Source organism: Neofelis nebulosa, chromosome 1, assembly GCF_028018385.1.
Source record: "Neofelis nebulosa isolate mNeoNeb1 chromosome 1, mNeoNeb1.pri, whole genome shotgun sequence".
NCBI lineage: Eukaryota > Metazoa > Chordata > Mammalia > Carnivora > Felidae > Neofelis > Neofelis nebulosa.
Genome location: NC_080782.1, coordinates 27,235,285 through 27,255,445, shown reverse-complemented (window position 1 = coordinate 27,255,445; position 20,161 = coordinate 27,235,285). Strand labels below are relative to the sequence as shown.

Genomic DNA, 20,161 nt, shown 5'->3' with positions numbered 1-20,161 from the left:
GAGGCACAAAGCCCAAGGAAAAGCAGTTTTGGGTCTCAATACCTTGGATCCTGTGGCTTTTCCTGAAGCAAACAGGAGTTGTTAATGCCCTGAAGCTGGAGGCTTAGCGTGATTTCCTGAGTTTCAGATCATGTCAATTCACAGATCAGTTTGCCAGATGGCCAGTCTGTTTGATGGAGAGACAAACAAACTGTAAATGAGAGAAAGATTTATTATTGTCACAAAGTTTGTTTGTTATAAAAATAACTGTATCAGTGACCCTGAAAACAAAGAAAATCCTCCCATAGACAGATTCTCCCAGCACTTTGATTTGTCATATCCTGAATTCTCTAGAAAACAGAGTCCTAAGACCAAAGCTAACACTTTATTAGGAAATACAATACCAGAAAATCAGGGGTGATAGGAAAGAGGAAGGAGACAGGGAAAGAATGGATCAAATATGAGGTGGTGCATTACCAGACTGACCACTTGTCCTAACTGACTGTTGCTTGGTGTCAGGAACAACTGGTTGCTCTCAAAAGAAGACCTTCAAAAAGCTAGCTATATGAACTCTCTTAGGGTAGTTTGTCCAGGGGCAAGAAGGGAGAAGATGATTTACTGGTTCCTATCTCTTAGGATTGAGTAAAAAGTCTTCTCTCAGATGGCTAATATCCCCTGTTGTCTTGGGCTATTCATGTGTGGGCATTGGGCAGGCCCCACCATGTCACATGTCTCAGCCAGAAAAGCCCAGAATCAAGAGGTGAGAGGCACACAGCATGGGCATAGGAGGTGCAGGCCAATAGACTATGCTTTCATGAAGTTAGTTACCATCTCAGCTGGGGCAGATCAATGGCCAACACCTGGGGAACAAGGGGAGCCAAGAGGATCTGATATACAAATCCCTCAACTGTTAATATTTTGTAATGTAAAACTTGTTCTTGTTTAAGCATATTTTGATAGTTATAACACAGGCCAATGCAGTATTTTGACAAACATAATGCCCCCACATATTTTTAAGCTGCTATATTCTTAGTGATTCTCACTGTTCATTGCTGTATAGTTGCTCCTGCATAGCTATAATCAATTCACACTCTGGCAAGTACTCTTGAAAAAGGCTTCTACTGGTACATCCAACTCAAGATTGTGCTGGTCTCTGGATAATACCTGCTCAAATCCAGGAAGAACAAGATGATATATTATTGCTAAAGGAACATTGTCCATTAATCACTTAGCCTGCAAAAAATTAAAAATGCATATTTTATTATACCCATAGCTTAAAAAATTTCCAGTAGGCAAAGAAGAATGATGTCAACCACTTCAGTAGGTAGACAGGGCACATCATATTTTCTATCGATTCCCTGTCTTCATTGGCATCTAATACTGATTCATAATGAATTGCCAAAGAAGATACTGGTGTCAGGACAAGCTTTTGTTTTTGAAACCTGCTAAACTGTGTGCCAGGGCCAGTAGCTGGCTTTCACCCTGTCCCCATGGGCCATGTGAACAACAGAAAATGTCACATGCAATTTTACTTTTTTTCATGTAAATATAATTTAATCACTTTACATTTGGCATCTCCCTTGAAAAATGACTTTATTTCCTGTTCACTAGAAATTCAGTTATTCCAAAACCAATTTTCTTTATCCATCTTTGATTTCAAAACCTGAAAAGGCTTTACCCAACAAATAAATATGTGTTTCAGGATTAAGCTCTTCAAAAATACCCTGGAACCCTATATAACAATATAAGCATCACTAATCAAATCAAATGTGACCATTAGAAGAAAATAATTCATACCATGTGAACTATTATGAAAATGTTATAACTTTGGCCCCATTCAGGAACACAAAATCCCATAGAAGATTAACAACTACAGATGAACATTTTAAAAAAATACCTATTTATTTATTTATTTATTTTTGAGAAACAGAGAGTGCACAAGCTGGGAAGGGGCAGAGAGGGAGACAGAGAATCCCAAGCAGTCTCCATGCTGTCAGCACAGAGCCCAATGTGGTGCTCAAACCCATGGACCATGAGATTATGACCTGAGCCAAAACCAAGAGTCAGATGCTCAACTGACTGAGCCACCCAGGCACCCCTACGGATGAATTAAGTCTGTCAATTCCCTGAGGCTCTTGTACCTTATTATTTAGCTCAACAGTTTCTTTTTGGCAAGAAAGATAATGATAGCCCAGTAAATATTATAATAATGATGTGTGAAGCATATCCTGTTCTTAGGGAACTAAGTGAGGAAAGAAAATTGTCAAAAACACCCCCCCTCCATTTACCTATAATATGGTCTGCTTCTCATTTTGGCACTCAGGTAGTATCTGCTAGAAGCAGATAGGCAGACTTACAGTTGACTTAGCATGCCAGAGAAAGCTAAATTGTAAATTGTGAGGTTCTGTGTGGTTGTTATTCTTCAGTCAATTTTCCAGCACATTTTTTTATAATAATGTGTCTGGAGTTAGAACAGAAAGTATTAAAATCAATGAGAAATTTAAACTACATAGACTGACACAGCAGTTCTACCTGTAGTAATTTAGCCCACAAATATTCCATCAAACGTAATCCTAGATGATGATAAAGATGTTTGTTTCCATGTTGTTTGTAACAGCAATTCCTAAAAATAACCTAATATCCTTTGATAGAAGAACTGGTCAGTCTATTAATTTATTAGAGTACAGCCCTTTTAAGAATGAGGTAGACCTATATTTCTGAGTTGTAAAAATTCCTAACAACAGAAATTCAAAGTTTCTTTATTTTTAAAAAAAATTTTTTAATGTTTATTTGTATTTTTGAAACAGAGAGAAACGGAGCATGAACGGGGGAGGGTCAGAGAGAGAGGGAGACACAGAATCTGAAACAGGCTCCAGGCTCTGAGCTGTCAGCACAGAGCCCGACGTGGGGCTTGAACTCATGAACCGTGAGATCATGACTGGAGGCGAAGTCGGACACTTAACCACCTGAGCCACCCAGGTGCCCCTCAAAGTTTCTTTAAAGAGAGTTAGAGGTTACTGCATTTTGGAGGTGGACATGAGTTAAAGTTTCCTTGGAAGAGCCATTTGTCAAAAATTCATCAATTGCGCATATCAAAGAATAGGGGGCTTGAAAGGTGGCTAACACCTACCAAGCTAGGCTTTGGAATTACTCTTGACCTCTGAGATCTGTTATCAAGTGAAAAACACGAATTACGGAGCCCGGGGAACACATGTGGATGAATTGAACATACACATTTGCCTCTCTTCCCCAAACTGCATTAAATAGAAGAGAAAAAAATTAAAAACACCTCAAATCCACAAAGACCAGAGGATAGAAGACAATATCAGAGAAGGAATCAATAAAATTTTGGAAGCTAGAACCAGATAGGCAAACATATAGTTGACTTTGCATGCCAGAGAAAGCTAAAAACTGTCTATAGCACAGAAATTTTCCAGGCAGCTTCTGAGGCAGCAGTGAAGGTAGGGGAAAATGGAGAGTTGGTTGAAAGTTTGTAAGAGAGACAGTTGGATCTTTAGAGCTTTCCTACTTCCTGACCATAGCCTGGAGGTCTTCTTGCTGGAGAAGTAAACCAAGAGAGACCTTGGAATCAGTCACAGTTGGTGGGAACAAAAGAGCTCATCTCACCAATGGTTACGTGAAAATACACTCAGTAAATTGTGTCCTCCTTTCCCTAACAGAGCTCCACAAAGGCAAGGGACCGGGTTGGCCTCAAGAGAAAAAAAAAATTCATATAATACATCTCCTCCTGATCACCTTATATAAAACCACTTCACAATAACTGCCATCCATAGAACTTCCAGTCAGCTCATAGTTACCTCATCTTAAGTAGATAGGCTAGGATTACTGGACATTTAAGAAAATCTATTACACCAAGGACAAAATAACAAACGGAACAAAAGAAACTCCAAGGAACAGAGACCTTGAAAAGAACATCAAACTTCCCCCAAAAAAACTATAATTAATTTCTTCAGAGAAATAGGAGACTACACCCATGACCTAGCTTCCTATTGCAGCTATATAAAAGGAATACTCAGAGAATATAAAGAGATCTTAAGTATTTTTATAATAGAAAGGTAAAAAAGTAAGTAGAAGGGTTGGGGAAATAATGTGAAGAAATCTCTTAAGAAAATACAAAAAGAAAATGCAATAAAAAATAAATAAAAGATGAGAAAATTAGAGGATCAGACCGGGAGGTATGATATTGAAATATGATATTGAAGGGTTGGGGAAATAATGTGAAGAAATCTCTTAAGAAAATACAAAAAGAAAATGCAATAAAAAATAAATAAAAGATGAGAAAATTAGAGGATCAGACTGGGAGGTATGATATTGAAATAGGATTTCAGAAAGAGAGAATGAGAATAGAGATGGAATAGAAATGAGGCAATCAAAGAATTAACACAAGAAAAATTTCCAAATCTGAAGAACGTGAGTCTCCATGCCCATTAAATTCTGTAAGAGAAAGGAAAGTCAGAAGAGAGGTGGACCTGTTTCTATGTTAGCAAAAGCCAAAAAAAAAAAAAAAAAAATCTTACTTTACATGGTTGCTACCAGGACTGAACTAAAGGATATTTCCTGTGCACTTAGAACTGTGCCTACCATATATTAGTAGTAAGTGTAAGAAAACTATTCAGTGAAGATGCTTGCATTAGTTTTGAAACATCTAATGGTTCCTCCTTTTCATATTTCTCCAATCCATCTATGTTGGTTGAGTGGTAGCAACAACAGAGTTTTATAGCTTCACACAGAGTGAGTCTTTGCTGATCATCTGCTAAGCCCTGGGAGTCAACATTTCCAAACAGGCCAGCTTAAGCTGAAGAGAACCCTTGGGCTCTGATTGGATAAGGCATCCAGGACTGAGTGAGACTAGTGTGCAGTTCACCTTAGGGTATGGTCAATTCAGTTACTCAGTAGCCTTAGCTGGGAGCTAAGCCGCATCCTTATTTTGGAGTTCTCAGTTCTACACAAAGATTCCTTATTATCAATGGTTCCAAAGAAGTGGAACTCAGCATTAAAAGAGGTGTACCTTCTCTCTAAAACCCCAAACTGACCGCATTACCACAATTAACAAAACCCAAATCAGTAACCATGCTTCCTGCTTAATCCTCCAATTAAGTACAACACAAATTCATGCATCTTCTTTATCATAAGTCATTTTAATTGACTAATTAATGCATGGATAGTGACCTCTCTGCTCATTTTTGTGCTTGGCTTGGAATTAGTTCTTCCATCTTTATCTGCCCTGGACAAGAGGGCCAGCAGGACTTCAGCACCCTGGACCAGCCCAGCCTTGTTCCATCAGACCCTTACAGCAGAAAGTAGGAAAGGAAGTCATTTGTTCTTTATGTAACAACTTTATTTTACAGAGGAAGAAAGAGAGTGGTTGAGTGATTGATCCAGAACAATATGCAGTGAGTGGAAAAGCCCATCTCCAGAATCCTGGTCCAGGACTCTTGATCAAATTCTGGCTTGATTAACTGCCCTTGTTCTTCCTGTTGTCTTCTGTTGCACACTTTTATTTACTCAAGATGAGCTCAGTAGTTATTTCTGGTTTCTGCCCCCTGGGAAGTTTAATTATATAAGAAAGAAAATGTTGAAATGGAATGTTAGTCATTAGAGTATCTGTGGTCCACAATAGCCAAAATGCGGAAGCACCCAAGTGTCCATCCACAGATGAATGGATAAACAAAATGTGGTATATACATACAGTGGAATATTATTCCACCTTAAAAGAAATTCTGGTACATGCTATATTGCAGAGGAAACTTGAAGACATTATGCTAACTGAAGTAATCCAGGGACAACTCTACTTATATGAGGTACATACAATAGTCAAATTCATAAAGATGAAAAATAGATTGGTGGTTGCCAGGGGCTAGTGGTGGGGGTGGAAGATGGGGAACTCTTATTTAATGAGTACAGAGTTACAATTTGGAAATACAAAAAAGTTCTAGAGATGGATAGAAGTGATGATTGCACAACCATGAGAATACACTTAGGGCACTGGATTGTATACTTAAAAATGGTTAAAATCATGAATTTTATGTTGTGTATGTGTGTGTGTGTGCATAATATATTATAGTATATATTTTATATATATTTTAATATATAATATAAATATTTCATATATTATACTTTAATATATTACATACATTTATATTATATATTTTCATAATATATAGACAAAATAAAAAATTTTTTCTGCTTCCAGGCAGCCACTGGATGACACTGCGATAAAATCTTGTGAGTGGCTTGAGACCATACATGGTCCAGCTGGACCCATTCCAGATTCTCTCTCCATTCTTTCATGGTTTCCTCTCCTACTTCTCTTTCTTCATGTCTGATTCCCAGCCCCAAGTCAAATCTAGTTCAGAGAAGCTGGATTTCTGAGGCACCAGGGCTTAGAAATGAAATCTTTTTCTATTTTGCTTGTATTTCAAACTTTGTCCACATTCCTCAGAGAACCCAACAGTCAATTAAGTTAAATTCAATCCACACAGTCAGTAGTATAGACTCTGCCTAAATTCACATCTCCAAATTTGTAGTGCCTTATTCTCTGACTCCTTCAGAACGATTTCTGATAATCGAGACTGTCCCCTCCTTGAGTATGGTGGGGCTAGAGGTGCTCTGCTAGAGTCCCCCTGGTGGTCACAGGGAAGAACCGTGACTCTCTGTGCACCCCTCTTTTTCAGTGCACTGCTTCCTGTGGAGGGGGCTTTCAGAAGAGGACTGTGCATTGTGTCTCCTCAGAAGACAACACAACTGAAGACCGATGCATGTGTGATCACGAAGCCAGACCTCCAGAAGTCCAGAAGTGCAGCCTGCAGGCCTGCAAGAAGAGTGCTGGTGGGTGAACGCCTTTGCCCAGGGGGGAGAGAACATTTCATCAATAAGGTGTCCTGTATGAATCGGTTGTGGATACTTTTAGTCCCCTTTATTGAGCGAAGAATCTTAATGCTGAAGAGGCCAGCCAGCTCCACTCAGAGCAAGCTGTCTGTTGATCTGGTGATCCTTGAGGGATTATCTCTTTCATTTTCCCGTCTCAAAGCACGTTCACACTGATGTCATCCCACACAGATGAGAATCACTTCTGTTTTTTCAGAAATTTCTGAGAGATGCTCCAGCCTTTCTCAGGAAACCAGTCAAGTGGTGAACGGCTGTCTCTATCAATCCAGCACCACTGGCTTAGGTCAGGTTCCACAGAAACAGCTCTGAGGTACAAATTTGTGTGCAAGGGATTCATTTAGGAAGTGCTCCCGAGGAAAACCATTAAGGGAATAGGAGAAGCAAGACAAAAGAGGGCAAAAGCACAGCCAGGCTGCTGTTTCAGACTGGTCCCACAGGGAAGCTCTAGGGTGTAAGCTATGTGTCAGATCTGTCTGTTCCTGAGGCCTGTGAGCTGGACTTTCACACTCCCACACTCTTCACATTGGCCAACGGCTACACTGGGGAAAGTGAATTCGCAGGTCTTAAAAGCTCTCTACGTGGAGAGACAAAGCAACTCCAGGAGGGTCTGTGGGCAGTCCTCCAAAAGAGCAAGAATCACTGGGTATTAGAGGCTACAGAACAGGGATGCTGGGACTTAGCAGGGTAGGGGGTTGGGGTGACACATGAAAATGGACCAAAAAACATAAGGAGGGACACCTGAACAGAGGAAGATCACTGCTACATTCAACTTCCACTTTCTGAAAGCATCCCGATCTGAATAACGTATGGTCACCTTCGTCATTTAAGTCCATTGAGCTGCAGCCTGGAAAGGTTAAGTGGCCCGTTCATGAAGACCCAGTGGGCTGACTTCAGAGCCAGAGCACCAAGCCAGGTCTTCTCCTCACATGCGTCACTTCCTCAGGGGTGAAAAGAATCCAGCTTTGGAATCAGACAGCAATGGGTTTGCATCCAGTAGCAGCCTCTTTCTATCTGTGACCTTGGCAAATTATTTAACACTCTGAGTCTGTTTCCTTTTGGATATAAAGAGAATAATAATACAAGCTTTCTGAAGTTGTTGTGAAGATTTTAAACAGCAGGTATTAAGTGCCTTTAAAAAGAGAAAAAATTCCATCAACAAACCAGTTCACTTACCTCCCTTGGGCAACTTACTTCATTTCAATAGACTACGCTTTCTTCTATCCATTTATGAATGAATGGGTTCAAGCATAAGCATGAACTCTAATGTCCGTTTCATTGGTATTTGGGGCTTCATTAATATGTGAGATTTTAAAATTAAGTTAAAAACCTAGGGAGGAGATTTTCAGGCAAAGAGAGGATTTTTTGATAGTCTACGTACATCCATTACAAAGCGGAGGGTACCTCCTGTAGATGTAGTCCTGAAATTGCGATTTAGATGGTCAGACTGAATTTACTCTGTCCCTATTTATAGAACTGACTATTAGACGTCATTAGCTAAGTGAAAAACCAGCATGTGGGTCAGACACAGTGGTGGTATTTTTCTAAAGATTGTTAGAGATTAGTGGTAGTGGAGCCTGTGTTCTGTTCATCTGTTCCTTGCCTCCTTCCAAGTACTGAGGGGACTGGCATTCAATGGAGACTGCCATTAGAATTCATACCCTGAGATTTTCCTTAGAGGTTGCGTGTTTACAAATCATGCACCTATTCAGCAAATATTTGTTGGGCCCTGACTGACTCCATGCTAAACATAATGTCAAACAAGGAACAAAGCTGCAACCCAGTGACCCTGATAAGGGAGGTAAGAATGTTGCAGGAGTTCTTGGAAAGGGCATGGACTGGGACCTGGGGAGAGCAGGGAAGACCTGTAGAGGAAGTGAACGATGTGTAGACAGGTCACGCAAGAGGTTCCTGAGGGGCTTTCTGTTTCTGCAGTAACCAGGAAGAATACAATGTCATGGCACAGGAGTCTAACTCAAGTATGAAGGTCATGGGAAGTTAGGAACTGTAGAAAGCAAAGCTGGAGCTTGCGATGCATGCGGATGAGTGTGGACTTTATCCTAGAGCAGAAGGAGCATTGAAGTATTCCAAGCAGGGACATGGAGATGAGAAAGTCATGCCAGCTGCCATGTGGAAGATAGATAAGACCATTCAGGAGACTGCAGCTGTCCCCCAAGCCATAGATGTATGTGGCATGAACTAGGGTGGTGTGCAGGTAGGGAGAAGTAAGTGGATTCAGGAACTACTTGACAGGAAGATTTGGCAAGTCTCTGTTCCTGGGGGAATAACAGGGAAGATAAGCCCAGATTTCCAACCTGAGCAGCTGAGTAGAGGAGGCTGCCATTCACTGAGACAGGCCCCCCCCAGGAGTGGGTTTGAGAATGAGGAAAGGAAATGAGTTCTGTTTAGGACATGTTTGTTGAGGTGACTATGAATCATTTGGGTAGGAGTGTCCTGTGATTGGTTTTCTACACAGATGCAGAGCCAAGAGGGAGATCTGAGCTGGAAATTCTGAATGTAATACACTGAGGGAGAAAATGCTTTAGATGTGATTGTCACGCGCAACTTCTTTCTGATTAACTTGCATTTGGGGGTGGCTATCATTGACTTTATTTGAAACTCCGAAAGAAGCTACTACCTAACGCTCATTTTCAGAGGTGTTATTGGTCCCTGGACTGGCTGCCTCAGCATCACCTGGGAGCTTGTTAGAAATGCAGGGTCTCAGGCCTCACCTCAGATCTACTGCATTTAAATCAGAATCTGCACTTAAACAAGATCCCCAGGTGATTTGGATGTACATTAAAGTTTGAGAAGCACCCTGTTCTAGATCAAGGAGCCAATTTGAGACCCTCTTCCCTTTGTGCCATCTCATCACCTTCTATGGTACCGTGTTTTTCAAATGTTAAGGCGATATAGTATCTGTCTGTATTGTGTTGATTTTTATATAATTGAAGCAGCAAAAAGGCTTGATTGACCATGCTCAGTGTTGTGGGCTGTTATTTTTAAACTCTATGTAGATAGTCTTTAACTGTCTTATCACTGGACAGCGCCATCTTCAATAATCAAAACTAGGTGAAATGCATACATGGTATTTTTATCTTGAAATCTCACACTGAGAAGATGGTGACTAATAGTTGGGTGTCAGTGGATGCAAATAGCAATGAATTCCACTCACCTCAACAATTATCAGGGCAACAAAAGATAATTACTAGCTTCTCCTGAAGGCAGAGCCATGCTTACTCATACAGAAACAACATGAAGAGCAGCTTCAAGAAATTCCTTGATTTAAAGAATCTACCACCAACCCTGACCCCTGAGCCTTCTAAAATGCTTTGAAAATAAGTCATTCGGTGCCTGGATTCTTGTCAGTCAGCCAGCCATCACAATAAACATACACCCTGTGTCCATCCTGTAGAATCAGGTATGAATTCCACATAAGGTTTGCTTTCCTCCAGGCCATTTTACTTCCTTTAGATGCCATCAAAATTGTTAATGATTTAAATTCTAAATCAGAACTACCATTTCCATAGTAGAGACTATTAAACCCTTTCTAAATATCTAGAAGATAAAAAAAAATTAATTTAAAGATTTAACAAATTTTTAAAAATTTATCCAGAAATATGTACTATCAAGTATATTCTAGGCATTATATTAATAATGATTATAAAACAAAAGCAAAGCTCTTATGTGCACCATTCTTGGGTTGTTGTTTTTTAATGAGGAAATGAGGGGTAGAGAAGGCAAGAAAAAGAATAAGGAAAGTAATGAAGACAGTACTTGGACCCAGAGTTGCTACAAGCGAACATTTGAATCGGCAAACTTTCTACTCAAGAATATTCTTCCAGATGAATAGAATTTTGTGTTTTCATTTATTCAGCAAGTATTACTGATCACAACATATGTCTCAGACAAATGCTAAAAACTGAGGGGACAGAAATGAGTACAATACAGCCCCTGGCCTCAAGGAACCCAAACTCTGACAGAAACTGAATTTGTCAGCAATACTGAAATCGTTTTTAAACTTTCTTCTATGGGAAAAATATTATCCTTTCAACCTAGACACAGCTGACAACAAAGAAACAAGCTTATACGTGTCCCTTTAAATTTCCAAGCGTGGTTTCTTTTGAACAGGCAGAGGCAAATTGAGATCTCCTCTCCAAGTCACCCCTAATTATAAGCATTGTGTGTGCTTCGGCCAGGATCCAGTTTGCTGATGAATACAACAAGCCTTCATTGTTTTATTATAATAAAGAGAACTGTGCAGTTAAGCCGTGCCATGATGTTGGGCTCATGGTCATTATCTAAATGAGCTGCTAAACACAGGCCTGGAACACACTCCCAATATAGGCCACCTCTACCCTCCACTCGTCTTTCAAGTTCCCCACTCTCAAACAGGAGCACCCCAGGATCCAGCATGCTCCCAGTGTTCTGAAGACCATTGAAAAGCAGACTTTGTGATCTCATGATTCCCAAGATCAGGCAAGAACACCAGGCATGGTTGAGCCTCTGTCAGTCACATAGGTGACCTAACCTGACAATAGGGGGCCACGTGTGAGCAAATGAGGATGTTATTTTCAAGGAAGATCTGTCCATGTGTCCTCCTCCTCCCCTATCACCAGTACAAGAGATTCATTCCCTCGGTGTCCGAGTTTTAGAAGCAATGAAACAACATTCAAATTCCAGCCACCATCTACATACCAGCTATGCAATGTTGGGCTAGTTACCAAGCCTCTCTGGAACCTTCTGTTTTTAAAAGAAGAATAGCTATACCTACAAGTAAATTTCTACGTGCCTCAAATAAGGCAGTATATGTGAAGTATATTGTCTGGTAATCTGGTAAGTGCTTAATAAATTGTATTTCTGTTATTATTATTATTGTCATAGGAGGGGGGGTGTATTACTTTCCTAGGGCTACCATAAAAGACTACCAGGAGCTAAATAGCTTAAAACAACAGAAATGTATTCTCACAGTTCTGGAGGCCAGATGTTCAAAATCAAAGTCTTAACAGGGCCATGCTCTCTGTCTAAGCTTCTGGTGGTTGCTGGCAATCCCTGGCTTTCCTTGGCTTGTAGCTGCATAACTTCAATCTCTGCCCCCATCATCACATGACCAGTTTCCCTCTGATGTCAGTGTCTTCATGTGGTTTTCTCTTCACTATGTGTACCTGTCTCCTCTTCTTGTAAGGACACCAGTCATTAAGGGTCTACCCTATTCTGATGTGACCTCATCTTCATATATGTCATTATTACATCGTCAAAGAAATATTTCCACACAAAGTCACATTCACACGTACCAATGGTTAGGACTCCAACTTTGGGAGACACTAAAACTTCGGAGGATGCAATTCAGCCCACAATAGGTTAAGGGATTTGGGAGCCTCTAGGAAGCCTGTTCTATAATGGTAGACATGCTGAGAGGTCACACTTTAGCCCTCACAAAAAAGACTCACATCACTATAGAAGAGTTCAAGATGGAATATAGTAGCACGTTGGAGCAAATATTGCAATAGTAATACAAGTTCGGAGACTGAGACAGAAGGGATCCACGTGGGGCAGCATGGCCAAAAGAGGCTTTGTGGAGAAAGGGGATGCAAGCTGAGCCTTCGCACTTCCTCTGTCTTCTTCCTTTCCCGAGGTGACCTCAGTGCTCACATTTCCGTGGCTGGGAGAACGTGGGGCCGAGAGCTACACCAGATGCACCTCTTCCATCCACCGTCCACAAGGGCTTCAGGAGATACTGACTGAGAAATTGGAGCAGACCTGGGACACCCAGGCTTCCATGCTGGCCCTGTTCCAAAGCCAGCAGCCTAGAGAGGAATCTTTGTCTCATTCTGAACAGCTGTCCACATGATGGAGGGCCAGCCCTCAAGGAGAATACTGGCCGCTCTAGCAGAGATGAGGGAGACGAGGACCTCCAATTCCTATTCCACAGTAGGAATCCCTGGCTGAAATGTGTGCCTTTCCTGAAACGTGAACGCACCTAAGAAAGTTTCCTGTGGAATTTTATAATAGGCTTAGGGAAGGGGCCTGAAGAAGAAAAGAATCAACAGTGAAGATTTTGGGGGGATCTAGGCACATTGTGTGTTGCCTATTCCCAAGTGCTGTTAAAACTTGCAAACAAAATAGGATTCTGACAGCGAATAGAAGACATTTATTTCTTCACAAGAAGAAAAAAAACACAAGGTGCATTCAAGGGAATGATGAGTTATGAGGCGATACAAAGCATTTTTTGCCTTCATGACCTGAAGGTGAAAGACAGTATAAAGAGGAAAACATACTGTCACAGATTTTGGGTAAAGACGATGTTACCTCAATTTTTATTTCTACTGACAGTCCTATTTACAAAGGACAACAGCCTCTTTGTGAAAATGTTTTTCTTCAAGATGATTCGAATCTCTTCTGGAAAGAAGAAGGAAAAGCAGCCAGAGCTCTGAGAGGCACCCAGGCAAAGTTTGAAACAATTTCACTTTGTAGAAGAAAAATCTGCTATTTGGGGCCTCACCGAATTTCTTCCAGCCCAGGACTGCATGGACCAGTCCAGTCTGAATACTGCTCCTAGAATGTGTGTGGTGTTGATGGTCGCTGAGAAATTCCCTGCTTCATGGATGAGGAGAGCAGGGCCAAAGGAAAAAAAAAATTGCAAAACTTAATTACCTAGAGCTGTTAGAGTAGAACAAGGATTAGAATCCAGGGGAATTATTTGTGTATGTCTTATGGCTTCATCTACCGGGTACATTTCTGGAGGGCAGCGACCACATTCTATATACCTGTATCCTTTGCTGTGCTGAGCTATGCTCAGAATACATTGGTTAGTTGGCCAGCTGGGTGATTGCTTGGTGCTCTGAGTAATATGATTGATAAGAGCATAAGCTCTGGGGTCAAAACTGTCTCTGTTTAGATCTGGCTGTGCCACTTACTAGCCAGGGAACATTGTGCAGGTTTTTAACTCCTATAGGCTTTACCATCTTCATTTGTGTAATGGAAAGAGTCATTTTTACCCGATAGTACTGCTGGGATGATTAAATGAGGCAATGCATGTGAAACATTGCATTCAACTGTTGCAGAACAATACTGCAGAGCAAAACATCTCTAAACTTGGGGACTACAATCATGTGTATTTTGCTCAGCATGTACAGATCAGCTGAGGGTCAGCTGATCTAGCTTGTGGTTGGCTGGTCTTGGCTGCAAGCTGTAGGTCCGGTCTAGGTTTGTTCCATGTATCTTTCATCCTCCTTGGTCCACTAGGTGCATGAACCATGTCCTTCTCACGGTGACAGCAGAAGCTCATCAGGGCAGGCTCCTCCTCCTGCACCCCCCAAAGCCCTGCAAGGATCATGCGCACTTAGGTCACATTGTCCAAAGCAAGTCATAGGGCTAAACCCAAAGTTAAGCAATGGAGAAGTATTCACACCCACCAGGCAGCCATGGCAAGGGTGGGAATGTATATGACACCGCTACGTGGGAGTGAAGAATTGTGGCTGATAGTTCAGTTTAACACAAATACTTTGCAGAGTGTCTGATACATAATCAGTGTTCTGTGGATGTCAACTATTATGAATTATTATGAAACCTTTCTTGGTAGATGCATAACATCTTCCATTAATACAAGTTGTGTTCATTCACTTACAAAGGATAATCTTTGTTTTTTCTTATTTTTCTCTCCTTCTACAGATTTACTTTGCACCAAGGACAAGTTATCAGCCAGTTTCTGCCAAACCCTAAAAACCATGAAGAAATGTTCTGTGCCCACTGTGAGGGCTCAGTGCTGCCTTTCATGTCCCCAGACACACATCGTCCACACCCAAAGGCCAAGAAAGCCACAGTCGCTCAAAAACCCCAAAGCATTCTAGTCCAGAAGGAAGCCACCCTCCACCACAGACTGCAGCAACCTGCTGATGGTATACTTTCTAGACCCAGGGACCACTGCACTGAGGTTTTTCAGGCCCAACTTCGGCTCAAAACAAAATCCACTGTGTTTTTTAGCCACAAAACATCCTTGCAAAAGGGGTGGGACTGTGATAGCTTGCTGTTCCCTGACAGGCAGGTGAGATATCCAGGAGAGTCAGGCATCTCCTGGGATTGGCTCCCAGGAAAGGTGCCAGATTAGCTAAGTCAGTGACATGATGTCTTTCCCCTCCCTAAAAATAAAAACAAAGACACCAGGATTTTCCCAGACTACCTCAGGAGTATCAAGAAACAGAACCAGATGTATCCAGGTAACAAATAATCTTGTTAATTTACTTAGGTGAAACCATCCTTTTTTTCCTTCCTGCTTGGGGAAGCTGTTGTTGAATATGTCATGGGAGAGAGCTTTCAGGAACATTCCTTTACTTCACCCAGGCAGAGGACCACTTTGTTCAGCCAGTACTCACCGGAGTCAGGGAGAGAAAGTGCTGGCTATATCACTCCGTCTTCATCACTGTAGACTCCATATCTGGACTGTTTAGACTCCCTTGCATGCCTGGAGATATAAGAAGAAGAGAAAATGGGCAGAAACTATAAGATTTGTAAAGGTAAAAGATTTAGCTTCATTATACAGAAGACATTTCTGACTCAAGGATAATTTCTATGAAAACTCTTAAAAAGCAAACGAGTAGAAATCAAATTCTTGCTAGTATAAGAAAAGAAACATGGGTCTTTATTCTTCCCCCTTTCCTGGCAAATACATTTCCTTTGCAGAAGAGTAGATGAGTCTTCCTGTCTGGCGTTTCCTCTCTAGCACATTCCCTGCCTGAGTCATCAATTCAGGTCCAGCTGTGTTTCCACTGCTGGGGGTTTACACACAACAGCTACTCTAGCCAGGTCTGTGGCTGCAACGCACCCCTGCCTACCCCCAGGACAGAAAATGGTGCTCAAGATTAAAATAGTTCAAAGAACCAGGTAAACTGTATTAAGTACAAGAGCTTGGAACGCACCTCTAGTCTTGAAAAAAAAACAAAACTCAAAAGTGAGGTTAAGATGATCTACTTCCCAGTACACCCCGTAGTTAGTTTTAAGGTCTGTTTCCTGGGATGGAACAGGCAAGTCAGGAGAGACCCAAAAAGTGAAATGAATGTTGGAATGCTTATTCTGGACGTTCTCACCACCAATCAGGAGGCTGTGGTCTCAAATACAAGGCAAGTTTCCTGGGTGGGTGGGTAGGGAGGGCCTCAAAGGGAAGCAGCCCTCAGAACCAGTTCTTGACAGAGCGGGAAGCAGGGATGTGGACTTCAGGTAATGGGTAGCACATTCCAGACTCATGCACAGGTAGTGTAGTGTCCCATAGCTCTGGTGGATTACCTATCCGTTCAGCAGAATGGTGCTATTGAATAATGGTGCTAATATCTAGATGGTGGCAGAACTAATATAAACATATAGATAGATGTACAGGTGGGCAAGTCCATATACATCTATTGAATGTGTGATGGTGTTGCTGGCCAATGCCAGTTCTATTGCTTGGATACTAGAAGCTTAAAATTTTTATATTATGTGCTTTTTCATTTTCTTTCAAGCCATTAATGTCTATTATTCTGATAAATTCCTGTGGAAAATAGAACACTGGGGTTGGGATGAAATTTAAGAAGGAGCAGAAACAGGAGGAAAGCAGAAACATTTACCTAAAGCCAGGGAGGTTATTTCTCAATAATAACGGTCTTGTGTTCTCTCTCTTTGAATTCAAACACTGCTGGTAGATGACAATCATTGGTGAAATACGTTTTAGAGAGAAGAGGCTTAAATGGTTAGTGACAGGAGTGGAGGAGAACCTGATTTTTTCTAATGAGGCCATTTGCAGAGACCGTCCCCGAAGTGTAGTGTGGGCTTTCAGGGGGCCGAATTTAGCAAGCTGGGTTGATTTAACTTCACCCGGTACTGTACTATCTAGCATCAGTTTATGCATGCCATCAGAGACCCGGGTATGACCAGTCTTCCAGAATTCAGGAACAAACCTGGATTCCTACTGACCTCAGCAAACTCAACTAGGCCAGATTTCTCAATACACGAAATGGACCATGTTATTTATGACCCACATGGCAGAGAAGATGATAGACATGTGGGGAGGGTCTGGCCAGATATTCCATTCTAGGCCTTTCTCCAGTTTCTTAAAGGCAGGAAATGAGCCCCTAATCATGTATCACAGACGTTCACTGCCTGTATGGAGGCTGTGTCGTGAGATAGTTGTATGGCATCTGTCAGTCTGTACTCCAGGATAGAGTCATCTGACACAGTTGTTACCTTGACAGTCACTCAGCTTTGGATCATCAGGGTTTTGACAGGTCCCCCTGCTTGCAGTCATAAAGAGGCCTCAGATTTAACAGGAAGGCTCTAAAGACGAGAACCTAGATGGTACCTTCACCATTCCTTGGATGTTCACAGGGGACAACATCAAACAGCATTGTTGATTTATTGAGTGCACGTCCTCCTTTCTTCCCACCTTGAACAGGCAAGTGAGAAGTGTGGCAAGACATGCTGTATACACATCTGCCATGAGCCAGAGGGGCCACCGCAGGGTCTGGTGCTTAAATACAGTGAGGTTCTCAAACCCAGTTTGGTTTATTTCCATTGTCTTTCATAGTGATAGAGTTCACTGTTCTCTGGAAAGTTGTGGGTGAATTGAATTCTTGAACATTGAAACAGTTTAACACACCAAGAGAAAATATTCCAAGAGACCAGCGAAGACTTTTCAAAAAAAAGAAATAATTTTGTGGATACAAACAATTGCCTCTTCATGGAAATGACTTGTTTTACAATGGGTTTTCCTGGTGCAGTCATCCCAATGCGGTGCTTTCAGATATTTAATGAATGTTTACTTCATCAAGTTTCTGAAACCAATGTGAGAGATTTATGCTGTTTCAGGCTATAATTTCCCAATCAATTGGCTGAAATCCTTCAAATTCTAAAATCTACACCCTGCTACCCCAGAGACTGCCAATCTTAGCTCTTCTCCCTCTGACTTTAAGATGAAGTCCTGGGACAGTGTATTTGCTGCTCGGTGCACAGTGATTCACTCTCAGGGGAGAGACCACATGATGTGAACTGCCTGGTGCTACAACTTAGCCAACATATTTGATGCTACTCCTATTTTGTTGTATTGAAAATTCAAATATTGTTAGTGTTAGCATTATTTTAAGCTATGTCATTAAAAAAATCATTGGCAAAGCACAGTTCTACCCATGACTGTCCTCCACAGTGGTTGTATGATGTATATGGCCCAACCCATGTGCTCTCCCTGCATCTCTATGCTATGCTGTTTTGCCAGGCCCAGCCTCCTTTAGGGGTACCTTGGTGGGTACCTCAGTATTTAAAGCCAGAGTGTAATCATAGCCTGCTATCGTGTAGCATTAATAAAATCGCTAAACTCATTGATGTTTCCATGTGATACATTTACTCCTGCCATGAGAGTCCCACCACCCACCAGTATTACCCTGGAATTTAACAACTGGAGGAGGATGCTGTCAACTTCTTCCTCCCACACTCCTTTGCAAATTTCTTCCTACTCCACCCCTAGATCATTATGTCATCAGATGAGTCACCTCCCCCGTGACGTAGAACATAGGTCCCTTCTTGTGAATGTTGATGCAGCTGACACAATCCACCATATGATGATCCAAAGTGATGCCTAAAATTCTCCTCAGTACCAGGTTCAGTACTGATGGAGGTCACACCTCCATCACCAGCTTTGTGGGATGTTGCCAGAGCTAGAGGTCCTCAGTGTATGCAGACTTGCAGTTCACAGCATAACCTCTTGCCTCAATCTATCCAGCACGTTGACATAACGTTTAAGAGAAACTAACCCACCTCTAGAGGATCTTGCTCTGGAAATCCAATCCTTTTTCCAAAATGGTACCTAGCATAGCAAGTGTAACCAGCAAAAGTAGAATTTGGACATAGGGACATGGAATTTATTCAAATGGAATGAGTAAAAATGAGGCTGGCAAGAGCCAAGCATCTGTAGGCCTACGATGTTTGAGGGCATGCATAGGAGAAGTAGGAATCATTTTTGGTCAAGAAGACATCACAAAGGGCCATGAACACCTCCTTGTTTGTACCTTAAAAACTTTTCTTTCCGTGGGGCACCTGGGTGGCTCGGTTGGTTAAGTGTCCGACTTCGGCTCAGGTCATGATCTCACGGTCCGTGAGTTCGAGCCCCGCGTCGGGCTCTGTGCTGACAGCTCAGAGCCTGGAGCCTGTTTCAGATTCTGTGTCTCCCTCTCTCTCTGCCCCTCCCCTGTTCATGCTCTGTCTCTCTCTGTCTCAAAAATAAATAAACGTTAAAAAAAATTTTAAAAACAAACACAACTTTTCTTTCTGTAATCACTGGGTAACTCTTACCCTACAAAACTCAGCTCAAATGCTATTTCACCAAAGAAGCCTACACTAACCCTGCCAGAAAGACTGAGGCACTTTTCTGTTCCTCCTTCACCATGAGAGAGAGAGAGAGAGAGAGAGAGAGCATGGGAGTACACAAGCATGAGTGGGGGAGGCACAGACAGAGGGGGACAGAGGATCCTTGTTGACAGCAGAGAGCCTGATGCTGGGCTCAAACTCATGAACTGTGAGATCATGACGAGCCAAAATCGGATGCTTAACTGACTGAGCCACCCAGGCTCCCCTCTGGAACACTAGTTCTTAATCAGGGGTGATTTTGTCCCTAGGAGACATTTGACAATGACTGGAAACATTGGGAGGGGAGGAAGTGCTATAAGAATCTAGTGAGTAGAGGCCAAGGATGCTGCTAAACATTCTACATGACAGCCCCCTGACCAATAAAGATTTGTCTGGTTCAAAGTGTGAATAGTTTTGAAGTTGAAAAGCTGTACTACAACAATATCACCCTGGAGTAGAAGCATTTCTGGGTTGCGTAAAACTGAGCCCACCCTAAAATTTAGAACTCATAAAAGGACTGATGAGGTGAGTCAGAAAACCTTCAAAGAAAAAAAAAATTATCAGGATTCAAAGCACATTAGCTTGAAAAAGCATCTTAATGTTGGAGGGGAGAAAGGATTGTGAGCATAGTTCCAAAAGAGTCTTGAATCAGCCCCTGGGGGTTCAGGTGTTTGATCCTAGTGCTGGGGGCAGTAAACTAAAAGCAAATAAAATTGAAAAATGATATCTTGGGGACTTGGAATAACCTCCTCCAACTGAGGTTTCTACCCAAACAGAACAGATGTAATCAGATCAAATTAACACCTTTACTAAGGGTAAAGCTGGTTTAGAGAGCATACCGTAGATGCAGATGGAAAAGAGTTTTCCTATTCTTCTCTACATCTCCAGGTTTCAGGCTCAAGAAGGATGGGGG

At 41.8% G+C, this 20,161-nt stretch overlaps 1 protein-coding gene across 1 annotated transcript in view; it reads left to right on the top strand.

The window, feature by feature from the left end:
- ADAMTS12 (ADAM metallopeptidase with thrombospondin type 1 motif 12) overlaps nt 1-18,224 on the top strand; it is a 344,768-nt gene extending 326,544 nt beyond the window's left edge. Inside the window, exons 23-24 of the mRNA XM_058716861.1 lie at nt 6,675-6,828; nt 14,557-18,224. Of these exons, the coding sequence (XP_058572844.1) occupies nt 6,675-6,828; nt 14,557-14,735 (333 nt within the window). The 3' untranslated portion in view covers nt 14,736-18,224. The remainder of the gene's footprint in view (nt 1-6,674; nt 6,829-14,556) is intronic.
- Nucleotides 18,225-20,161: the final 1,937 nt, after the last annotated feature.